Source organism: Pelophylax lessonae (genome assembly GCF_965119305.1).
Source record: "Pelophylax lessonae genome assembly, chromosome: 4".
In the NCBI taxonomy this organism is placed as follows: Eukaryota; Metazoa; Chordata; class Amphibia; order Anura; family Ranidae; genus Pelophylax; species Pelophylax lessonae.
In genome coordinates, this window is record NC_138771.1 from 656,595,533 (window position 1) to 656,608,173 (window position 12,641).

The window sequence follows — 12,641 nt, forward strand, 5'->3', positions numbered from 1 at the left end:
GCACAGAAGTAGTAAGTGCCCCGTGTTGCAGCATCCTTGGATGAGTATATGTGACATATGACGAATACAAAGCCGTGCATTGCTTTTGTGAGTGAATTTTTAATAAAATCAAAATATTTTATGTAGTGAGGATTTCTCCTTTTGAATAGGGAAGGAGGGGACACTGCACATGCGCGGATCTTGAAAGCAGGAGATCGCTCATTCCGGAGTCGCCCCATGTTGGGGGAATCCCGGTCACAGGCAGGATGGTGTCGAATTTAGTCCTTTCCAGCCAGGCTGGAAAAGCTTCACATTGTTTTACAAAGTATGGGGGTTACTACAGGGCTTGACAAACTCCAGGTGCCAGTTCGCATAGGCGACTAGAATTAGCGGCCTGGCGCCTGGGCTACACTGCAGCAGGTGTCTTGTTGCCAAACATCCCAAGTCTCCCGCGAGGTGACGGTGTCTCCAGGACACCCGCAAGTGCCATGTAATGTTCCGGCTGTCTGTGTCAAGTGTGACAGAACAGAGCTGATGCTTCCTGTATAGTTCCGACTCCGTCCTGTCACAGGCGGAGTGATATCAAATGCACTCCGCCTGTGAGGAGACCGAGAGATACAGGAAGCATGGCCTCTATCCTCCTCCAGCGCCCCTCCTCACACTCTCCGCCAGCATTTCCCACCAGCAGTACCACCCAGCAGTACCTGCCAGCAGTACCCACAGCAGTACAAGCCAGCAGTAACCACCAGCAGTACCATCCAGCAGTACCCACAGCAGTACCAGCCAGCACTACCCACAGCAGTACCAGCCAGCAGTACCCGCCAGCAGTATCCACAGCAGTACCAGCCAGCAGTACACACAGCAGTACCAGCCAGAAGTACCCACCAGCAGTGCCCGTCAGCAGTACCCGCCAGCAGTACCCGCCAGCAGTACCAGCCAGCACTACCCACAGCAGTACCCGCCAGCAGTACCCACAGCAGTACAAGCCAGCAGTACCATCCAGCAGTACCATCCAGCAGTACCAGCCAGCACTACCCACAGCAGTACCAGCCAGCAGTACCCGCCAGCAGTACCCACAGCAGTACCAGCCAGCAGTACACACAGCAGTACCAGCCAAAAGTACCCACCAGCAGTACCAGCTAGCAATACCAGCCAGCAGTACCCACTAGCAGTACCCGCCAGCAGTAAGTCACATGTGCTAGGGGTGCAACTAGCCCCCAGCACATAATTGTAAATATCCCATTCCCAGCATGTGCAGTGTGTCTGACTGCTACCACCATGACCACTTCAAATCACTGAAGTGGTCATGGTGGTTGGAGTTTTCCTTTAATATCTCTCAGAAGAAGTAAACCAAGTACACACGGGTCGAAGGCCAGGCAACATCAGCTGGTTCATTAAAAACTGGCCGCTATTGGGCTCGTGTGTATAACTTTTTTAGCCGACTCCTAGATTTCAAGCAAATTTGTCAAGCCCTTTGTTATTACAAGGGAGACCTTAGCCTTAAGGCTACAGACAGAAAAGGGGAAGGTACCAACCTTCAGAGTCCACGATGGGGTACTGCTTTAGATCTGAGGTTTTCAGCAGGTTTCGGATGTCCTTGTACTTAAACCCTTTCACCAGATATTTCATTTCTGTCACCATGAAGTCCTCGGCACACACGTCATGGGCACTGGGAGGGGAAGAGTATATAATTAGGTCCACTATAGGGAAAAATATTATATTCTGGTTACTGTACATATTTAATACCTGTAATCATTGTATTGAGAATACCTGGCCTCGTTCTAATGGGCCGTACCATAGCGTACCACTGTGCAGGGCCATGTTTACCCCCACGGGGTTGCACAGGTTTTCCTGGCTGTCCTATTGGTGTCAATTGGAATGCAGTGGCTGCATAGACACAGCCACTGCTCCTTGTATGACCTGTGTGTGTGTGCATGTCCCCAAATGCAAGCAGTGTGAGTTCAGGGCCATGCACCCACCCGGATGTCATATTGGGAGCAGTGGCTGTGTTCATGCAGCTGCTACACCCCAGTTAACATCAATAGGTCTGCCTGCATGGAACACCAGTGCTTCCCCAATCCAGGTAAAAAGGTCCCTGCATGGGCGTACACTTTGGTATGGCCACGGCCAGTATGAACGAGGCCCTATTCTTTTTTTTTTTTTTTTTTTTCCAGCCTTTATATTATATTTTTTTATTATATTATTATATTGTTAATGTAGAGAATATTTTTATCCACATTAACAAGTCCACAGACCAAGGGGAGGGGCTTGCTCAGGCTCTCGGAGGCTCGGTGAGAGCCTGAGCCAGCTGCTATTCCAGGCATCTGGGTGGATCCGGACTGTACAGTCGGGATCTCTTCAGAACCCAGACCGACTGAGTGACATCAACTGACAGTGGGCTTTAGTAGCCGAAAACAGGTCACAGGAGTGCAGAACAAACTGCACGTCTGTGATTGATAGTAGAAGTAAGACCAAAAGAGCTTTGGCCCTACTTCTCCTTTAACTACTTGCCAACCGCCTGTCGCAGATACACTGGCGGTTCGTGGGAGCGCTCCTGGGGGAGACAAAGCAAGGTCCATAAAGACATGGATGAGTGAGTTTAGAGTGGAGAAACTTGAGAGTCCTGACCTCAACCCGATAGAACACCTTTGGGATGAATTAGAGTGGAGACTGCTAATTCCCATAGACACACTCCTAAACCTTGTGGACAGCCTTCCCAGAAGAGTTGAAGCTGTTATAGCTATAAAGGGTGGGCCAACTCAATATTGAACCCTACGGACTAAGGCTGGGATGCCATTAAAGTTCATGTGCGTGTAAAGGCAGGTGTCCCAATACTTTTGGTAATATAGTGTATACAGTAAACCCCCCTCCATTGCGGGGGTTACGTTCCGGACCCAGCCGCGAAAAGTGAAATTCCGCGAAATAGAAAAACCCTATTAAAATGCATTGTAGGCATGATTTTTTTACTGTCACTGTACGTGTAAAAGCATTTTAAGGTCTTTAAACACACTTTTAAAACAATAGAAACTCATTTAAACACATAAAAGATACTTAGAGACAGAGCAAGAGCTATGAAAAACACAAAAATCTTTCATTTTTAATGATTTATATAGTAAAATAACATTACAAAAAAAACCGCGAATTACCGGGACCGCAAAAACTGAACCGCGATGTAGCGGGGGATTACTGTATGTCTATCTTAGTCTCGCCTCTCCTCTTTTATGTCACAACTGCCACAAAACAGACTATCGCCAGATCTTGGAAACCGCCGGCAGGTCACGCATGTGACAATGCAAGCTAAAAACGAGGCCCCCTTGCAGGACGGGGTCCAGCGTTACACTAAAGTGTGCCAACCCTGGATTGATAAATACCTGCCTCCCAACTTCCACAGTACTCTCTTTGAACTGTAACCTCATTGATAGCTAAGCTACCTGCTAGCATTCTCAAGGCGCCTGCCAAGACGATTCCTGGAACCACCCTCCTGCCTGGAACCACCCTCCCCTTCCTTTCCTTCTCCCCTTTCCTTCTTTTTGGAATCCTCAGCTTGCCTATCCGGTGCTTGTCGGCTCTCAACCAAATCCTCAAGCTTTGGCTGAGGTGGGCCAATCAATTTGCGGGCTGCCTACCTACTTATTTTCTCTTCTTTGTTTTTCTTTTATACCAAGTGTTTGATATTCAGTTGGCAGTCACTCAGCCGACCTTTGCTCTATTTCAGTTATCTTTCCTCCAAGAGAGTTCCGCTCCTTACCCAACATTGTTACCTGCATTTATTAGCACTGCACTGGTCTGTACGTGATGGCATTTTATATACCTAATAAAAATATCTGACACTACTCTGTCTACTGGGTGACAACGCTGCCGTACAGTTTCTCGAAAGAACAAACAACATTGTATTTCTATTGCAGGAAAATAACAGACCTTCTATCACACAGGAGTCAAACACAAGGCCCGTAGGCCCAATCAATCACGTGGCCCTCTCACCCAGTTTCGCAGCTGGGTTGTGGCGGAACTCTCTATTCCCCCACCTCTGGCTCTCACTCTCTGCTTCCCACCCAGGGCAGTGCTTTAACTGAGATTAGCTGGTGGTTACTAGCAGACCCTGGTGAAGATATTTTGACTCTGCGGACCCTCCCTTTGGGTTCAGACGTGTTCTCAGTGTGTTTTATTACCTGGCGGTTCACAGGTTTTACTGTACTTTTTAGTTTATCATGGCATTTGTTCTTGGGGACAACTTTGATGCAGAGATTAGGGCAACATTTGGGAAAAACTTGACACCTGAAGAAACTATTGGAGAAAACCTTAAATCACAATTTAAGGAACATAAGAAATTACTAGTCAAGTCACTTAACCGAAAATGGGATATTCTTTCCCTTGAATCATATGTAGAACAGGGTATTATCCCAAGAGGTTTAAGGGAAAGAGTGATACCAGCAACACATTTGCACACGGATAGGTTTTTACAAAAATGGAAAACTGTATGCATACAGCATGGGCTTGATGTAATGAAGCTCATTATTGAGGAAGAGAAAATCCAGCTGGCAGATTTAGAACAAGAGATTAAATTAACAACGGAAAAACTTGAACCACTGAAAGATCTCGAGGAATTCGAACAGCAGAACGAATATCTTAAGAAAGAAATCGAGAAGGTACAAAAAAATCTACGCAGCACCAAGCAAACTAAATTTCAGAGGGACTTAGGAGACTGGGAAACTGGGGAAATTTTTGATCTCACCTCTAGGAGAGGTAGGTCACGTAGAAGAGGTAGCACACAAAGGAACAGATCCTGGAACGATTCGACCTTCTCGGGAAGTGATGATGATGAGAGGTCAGTGACTTTTTTAGGACAAGACAATCAGGGAGATCTCGACAATCACCCCGCGACCATAAAAGGTATCCTAAAGAAGACATCCAAAAAGGCAGGGGGAAGAGGAAGAGGAAGAGGAGAGGCAAGCGGAGGAGAAAGAGTGGAGATGGGAGAACGGAGAACACGATCCGGGAAGCGGAGATAAGTCAACAAAATAACATGCTGGCTCCCGTTGTAATTTCTTTAAATTCAAATTTGAGTTTAAATCCAACCCCTGCCCTCGCTCTAGCTCCCCCCTCGGACCCAAAGGACCAAAAAGTGATCAACCTGTCTGACTTCCCTGTGGATCAGAGACACATTGATCTATTGGAGAAGGGACTCTCCTTCTCACCAGTGAACAATATGGATCACTTTGAGGTATACAAAGATCTCTGTCTCTTCCTAAGAAAAATTTACTACAGACTACTTCACGTTACTGATATGAACACTGACGGTGACCAACAGGGGTTACAATCGAATGACCAGGAGGCCATAGAAATTCTTACATCATTACTTGATGAAAATGAATCCAGTGATGACGAACCCCTGGACATTTCCCCCGACCTTAGAAAGGCGAACATCCGTATACGGTCTACTACAATGCCCAAGTTTAGAAACAACAAGTGGCTAAATGTCTTTGCCACCCTTGTTGAAGAAGATCTTAAAAAGATCTGTTGGGAGTGGTCGCCACCTGACAATTTAACTTGTGACGAGAGAACAGCCCTAAAAGAACTTAAAGAGGCCAAGGGGCTAGTGATCAAAAAGAGTGACAAGGGCGGCAATGTAGTTCTGCTTTCTGAGGCTTCTTATGAAATGGAAGCAAATAGACTCCTCTCAGACCAATCCACCTATAATAAACTTAAAGAGACCCCCTTCCCTAAAGTCCAGGCTAAACTGAATGAAAAACTTAAATTTGCCAGAGAAGCTTGCCTTATCACGAATAAGGAGCTAAAATTCCTGAAGGTGACTGACTACAATATCCCCACTTTCTATATAATCCCGAAGATACATAAGAACCTACGGGACCCCCCTGGGAGACCCATAGTCTCAGCAGTAGGGGGTCCCCTGGAGAAAGTGGGGAAATTTCTTGACTCCCTCATCAAAGAGCTAGTCTGTGACTTACCCTCCTATGTCAGGGACACGGGTGACGTCTTGAATAAAATCCGGGACTTACACTTTGAAGGGGAAGTGATTTTGGTAGGAATAGACGTGGAATCTCTATACACCTCCATACCCAACGCTTGGGGCATACTAGCCACCTATCACTTCCTTGAGAAAAAGTTCCCCATGTGTGCAGCACAAAATGAATTTCTTGTAGACGTCTTGGACTTTGCCCTGTCCCACAATTTCTTTCAGTTTGCGGGCAAATACTATCAGCAAATCAGAGGCACAGCTATGGGGGCACCTTGGGCCCCCTCCTATGCCTGCCTGCATCTGGGACTGTGGGAGGAAGAGACAGTATACGCCTCGTCTATGTACCAGAGCCATGCACTCACATGGCTTAGGTACATAGACGATGTGTTGCTGGTCTGGAACGGCACAATAAATCAGCTCCAAGAGTTTTTGACCGAACTCAATAATAATCCCCGGAATATCCACCTCACCTACTCCTGGAATAAGGAATGTATCTCATTTCTTGACCTAAAAATAAATCTGGAGAATGGGAGATTAGTCACCTCCACATTTAGGAAACAAACGGCTGCCAATACCCTCCTTAGAGCCGATAGCCTACACCCCACTGCTCTGAAGAGGGGTATCCCAGTTGGTCAGTTCATAAGACTTAAACGCAATTGTACAAAATACAGTGGATACATTAAGGAGGCCAAAAAACTTTACCAACGATTTAGAGAACGAGGATATTCCCACCGCATTCTTCGCAGAGCCAAAAGACAAGCCGGACAAAGAACACGTGACCAACTCCTTACACCTAATCCCAAGAGTAATGACCAAACAATGACACCACCGAGACTTATCACCAAATTTGGTACCCAATGGGGTGAAGTACGTAGTATCCTAGAACGACACTGGCACGTGTTACAAAACACTGAAAGATTGAAGAAAATCGTGGGCCCAAGACCACTTCTGGTGGCCAGGAGAGCCAAGAACCTAAGTGATCACCTGGTGCACTCAGAATTCACTAAAACTCAATCTCGTGGTAACTGGCTGTCAGACCTACCCAAATTTAAGGGCATGTACCCATGTGGACACTGCCACATATGCAAATATGTCGAAAAAAGCTCAGTCTTCTTTGACTCAACTGGCAAGAAAGAATTCAGGATAACCTCCTTTATTAACTGCAGTACGTCCAAACTCCTATACCAGATTACTTGCCCATGTGGCAAACACTACATAGGCAAGACAAAAAGGACTCTGAGAATCAGAATAGGGGAACATTTAAAAAGCATAAGGCTGAAGGAGGACACCCCACTTGCCGAGCATTTCAATGAATATCACGGAGGTAACCCCAGGGGCCTAAAAGTCAAGGGGTTCTGGGCCCTCAACATTTCACCCCGCAGGGGTGACTTTGATAAAGCACTCCTTCGGGCCGAAAAAGCCTGGATTTTCCGGCTTTCCACACTTACACCATATGGGCTCAACAAGGAACTAAGCCTTAAGGTCTTCTTGGACCCCTAAACATAGCCTCTACCCTCTTTATCCTCATTATTAGGTTTCAGGACCTGTAATAGCTATGGTTAAATCTCCTCCTCTTCAGGAATTTTTTACCCCCTGTCCCCCATTAGTCAGGGGCCGTGTTCAAAATCGTATTATTATTATTCTCATCATCTGTATATTTCTTCCGCCACCTTGAGTATTCTCACTGTAGGACAGTACACCCTTTACTCAACTATTAGCACGGTTTAGGCCATCAGGCTGTATTCAGTATACTACTTTCTGCCATGATGGCCATGCTCTGCATTAGAGTTGTACCCCAGCCTATGCCAATTCCAAGTGGGAATATGTATCTACCTTAGTGTCTATTTATGCCTCTACTTATTTCATACACTATATGGTTATTTATTAACTTGGTCATTGCTAAGCAAAAGTATAAGCTACATATACCCCGGCACTGTGTTTTATGAGATGGACTTGTCCCCCCCGCCCCTTCCCTTGCACTTGACTTTTATTACCCTTCACCGCCAGGTCTTTTACATGGTCAAATCTGACCGACATCGGGAACAAATACCAGATTGTACCGCTGTGGTAACGTGGTGGAAGTACCACATTTATACCACCAGATGGCCTCAGTTTAAACATTCCCAGGAACATCTAATTGTTGATTGCTGTCACCATGGCTACAGCCTATATAAACGAACCCCCGGAGAACGTGATGACGTCCTGAGGAAGCGTGCGTAAGCACGCGAAACGCGTCGACATCACACGTTGACGCCCCGCCCACCCTTCGTCCCCGTAGGAGATCGCACCCGACTGGCTGAACACATCCACCGCGACCCGTAAAACAACACCAGGACTGCACCCGGACACGGAACTGAGTCTGCTCCTGCAGCTTCCTTGATGGTAGAGGCTACAACGCCACCGGCAGTAACAAACCCATTGGACAGCCGAAGTATCCTTCATCTGCTTTTGCCAGCCCTGACTGTGACCTAAGTGCGGAGCACGCTACCTCCATCCTTACAATTTCGGATGAGTACGGGTGATTTCTGGTAAGACCAACACTTCTTATAATACACATCCAACTCTGGATCACCAGTTAAGCATGGTCGCTACACCTCATCCCCGATACCTTTAGCAGCTCCAGCCAATGGTCTGACCGGGACTTCTCACATGCAGACTTTAGACTTTTGAGCCGTCCCAGTACTGCTAAGTTTTGGATCAGCCAGCCAGTGCACAAGCATCTCTGGCGATCAGCCACCAACACGGGAGATCTCTTTTAGGGGACAAACATTCACCCATACTGCTGTTTTAGCAAATTGGCTGTTTAAGCCCAGATCCCCTCAACACATCCCACCTTATTGAAATTTGCTGATTAAGCAAAACGGCTGGTTAAGCCACAATCCCTCCAAGCACTACTATTCCGTGCACAGCCCCGCGGGGCTAGGTTTCCTTGGAGGCTCATAGCCAGGAAATGAGACTTACTTCTTAGGGAGCAGGCCCGTGCTGTCTGTCAATACATCAGACTATGATGCTTTATCTTGTTCCATCTCTGTGATGCACTGACGAAACTTTATGACCAAACGCCATATTAATAGATTCAGTATATTTTTTTCAGTTGCTACTCCACACTCTATTGGCATCCCTATGTACTTTCCCTCCACGGGCTCTCTATAGTTCCCTCCTGGCCACAGCACTGACGCTCGGGCTTTCAGAGTGATTTCCAGGTCGTGTATTCTCGACTAATCACTCTAAGCCGTCAACAACAGTGCATACTGGGACTGGGTGGGTGGGGACCTCAATGTGTTTTATTGCTGTCTGTATCATCCTGACCCCCTAGGGGTCCACGGAGTCAATTAGTTCACCTGATGAGCTTCCACACCTCTTTTACTGATAAGCATTACTTGTTTATATATATTATATTTTTTTCATGTGTGTATATCTTCACCAATAAAGCTTTTTTGTCTGCACCTATATCCCTGTGAGCCCCTCATTGCAACCATTCACGGAGGGAAATTCTTGTCCCTCCATCTCCTAACCTTTTTTGTCCCCAGTGCTAGAGGCAGGGCCGCTGATAGGGGGGGGGACCACCAGCCCTCTTGTAGGGGGCCCGAGCACACAGGGGGGCCCACACAGAGAGAGAGATTAGTGATGGACAACAAATTCAGAAATCTTCCTCCAGCACCTGAATCTGATCTGTCCCTCTCTCTGCCATCAGCTTTTATCTGTTGAGAAAGAGACAGTTGTCCCTCACTAATCCCCCTCCCTTGTGTGGGCCCCCCTCCCAGCACTTATCTCTGCTCAGGAGTTTATTTGTAAATTGTAACTTTGTTTCTCTCTCTTTGTCTCTCTGATCACTGAGCTCCAACTTGCCCAGCCTGTATATTTTTCTCATCTCATCTTTTTATGATTATGTTATGTTTTATTTGTGTCTGACAATAGTGATTTTGTTGCAATTTTAGCTAAATATATCTTTAATATTTTCTTAGGGGGGGCCCTGCCAGGTAGTCTGTACGGGGCCCCGCGATTTCTAACAGCAGCCCTGGCTAGAGGCACCTACTTGGGAGAGGTAGGAGTGACTATAGATGCAATGAAACTTTGGTGGGGTGGGGTGGGTTGGGTTGGTGTTGCACGCTGCACAAAGCACACCCCTAAACTCTGCACTCTTTACACAGCACACCTCTGAACCCTGCTATTGTGCACAGCACACCCCTAAACCCTGCACTCTTTACACAGCACACCTCTGAACCCTGCTATTGTGCACAGCACACCCCTAAACCCTGCACTCTTTACACAGCACACCTCTGAACCCCGCTATTGTGCACAGCACACCCCTAAACCCTGCACTCTTTACACAGCACACCTCTGAACCCTGCATATTGAACACAGCACACCCCTGAACCTTGAATACTGTACACAGCTCACCTCTGAACCCTGCACAGTGTACACAGCGCACCCCTGATCCCTGCACTTTGTACACAGAACACCCCTGAACCCTGCATACTGTACACAGCTCACCCCTGAACCCTGCATACTGTACACAGCACACCCCTTAACCCTGCACTTTGTATACACAGCACACCCCTGAGCCCTGCACTCTGTACACAGCGCACCCCTGAACCCTGCACTCTGTACACAGCGCACCCCTGATCCCTGCACTTTGTACACAGCACACCCCTGAACCCTGCATACTGTACACAGCTCACCCCTGAACCCTGCATACTGTACACAGCACACCCCTTAACCCTGCACTCTGTATACACAGCGCACCCCTGAGCCCTGCACTCTGTACACAGCGCACCCCTGAACCCTGCACTCTGTACACAGCGCACCCCTGAACCCTGTACTCTGCACACAGTGCACCCCTGAACCCTGAACTCTGCACACAGTGCACCCCTGAACCCTGCACTCTGTACACAGCTCACCCCTGAACCCTGCACTCTGTACACAGCTCACTCTGAACCCTGCACTCTGTACACAGCGCACCCATGAACCCTGCACTCTGTACACAGTGCACCCATGAACCCTGCACTCTGTACACAGTGCACCCATGAAGCCTGCACTCTGTACACAGTGCATTCATGGACCCTGCACTCTGTACACAGTGCACCCATGAACCCTGCACTCTGTACACAGTGCACCCATGAATCCTGCGCTCTGTACACAGTGCACCCATGAATCCCGCGCTCTGTACACAGTGCACCCATGAACCCTGCCACTCTGTACACAGCTCAGCTCTGAACTCTGCACTTTGTACAAAGCTCACCCCTAATCCCTGCACTCTGTACATAGCGCACCCCTGAACTCTGTATGTAACACACTTCTAAACTCTGCATAGTCTTTCAGATACAACCGTCCCGTTAAGAGCAATCATACTGCTGATGCGGTCCATGATAAAATTGAGTTTGACATCCCTGTTCTAAACCCTATTTTGGGGGGGAGGGGGGTATAAAATTAAAAAAAACTGCTTTTTAAAGTAGCTTCCCATTTAGTCTTTTATACCGCGGTCATTTATACCTTATTTCAGTCCATGAGTGGTCCATGGCTTCCTCCTCTCTAAGTTGCTCTGACCGCAGTCGCCCCCCAGCCTCCTTCATGTACAGCGCTTTGCACATGAGGATGCGAAGGGACTGAACACACGTAGTCTGGAGCATTAGGGAGAAGGAGAGTGCTGGAGTGTTTGTGTGCAAAATAAAATAAAAAAGGCTCCCGTCAATAAAAAAAATGACTGCTACTTTCACCCAGCAGAACCCATCCCATAACTGACTGATTTGTGCATTACCAGTTCTTGCCCATGGCCAGCTTGGGGAGGTACGGCAGTTTCTTGATGATGATAATGAGGTCGAAGAAGGAGTTCTGGCAGCTCTGGCTGATGGCATTGGCTATGAGAACAGCGATGAGGACCGGCAGAATGTGGGACATTTGTCCCGTCAATTCAAACACCAGCAGAGCGGTAGAGAGGGTGTGGGTGACCGCTCCAGAATACGCCGCCGCACCTGCAGGAAGAGAAAAAGACTGCATGAGGAGAGGGGCAAGATGGCAGAACATCAGAGTATAAAAGAATCGAAGAAACTGAAATCCAAATGAATGAACGGGCAAGGACAGTCAAGCTGGATTTGATGCTGGATGTCCACCAACCAGGAAATAAGGAGGGCTCTGTATGACTTACCGCAGCTTCTAATGCACATAGTGAGAAGCTCACAGTGTGCAGTGAAATCAGAGGAAGCCGTTTCAGTCCAGGAGAGGAACCGTTACAAGCAAGGCCGTCTTTAACGCAGGGCAAAAGGGGCAGCTGCTTTGGGCCCCACAACATTGACTGGGCCTGGGGCAGCTGCCCCTTGAGCCCACAAATGATAAGTGGATTCGGGAGGGCCCAAGAAAATATTTGCCCAGGGTCCAATCAATAATAAAGAAGGCCCTGGTTTCACAACTGTGCAAGACTGAAGGAAAGGCCGGAGGGATTATTTAAAAACACGATATTTTGTAACCTGCGAGTGCGTATCCTGCCGGAGTGATCTTGATGGGGACGCCTTCTGAGATGAAACCATTTGGGAAGATCTTTGCCATAATTTCTCCGTACAGTCGTCCGAGGCCGGCACCTGTCAGAGACAGGAAATATGAGGATGTGAATGATCAAAGTATATCAAAAGGTATAGCGCTACTTAGTGCCCAAGCATCAATATCACTGTGCGAATAGGCAAAATATAAA

General features: G+C 47.5%; 1 protein-coding gene across 1 annotated transcript in view; it reads right to left on the bottom strand.

Moving 5' to 3' along the window:
- LOC309552156 (chloride channel protein ClC-Kb-like) overlaps nucleotides 1–12,641 on the bottom strand; it is a 107,996-nt gene that overhangs the window by 27,111 nt on the left and 68,244 nt on the right. The window contains exons 13-15 of the mRNA XM_082252969.1: nucleotides 12,421–12,531; nucleotides 11,715–11,928; nucleotides 1,515–1,648 (exon numbers count right to left, since the gene is read on the bottom strand). Coding sequence (XP_082109095.1) covers nucleotides 1,515–1,648; nucleotides 11,715–11,928; nucleotides 12,421–12,531 — 459 coding nt within the window. The remainder of the gene's footprint in view (nucleotides 1–1,514; nucleotides 1,649–11,714; nucleotides 11,929–12,420; nucleotides 12,532–12,641) is intronic.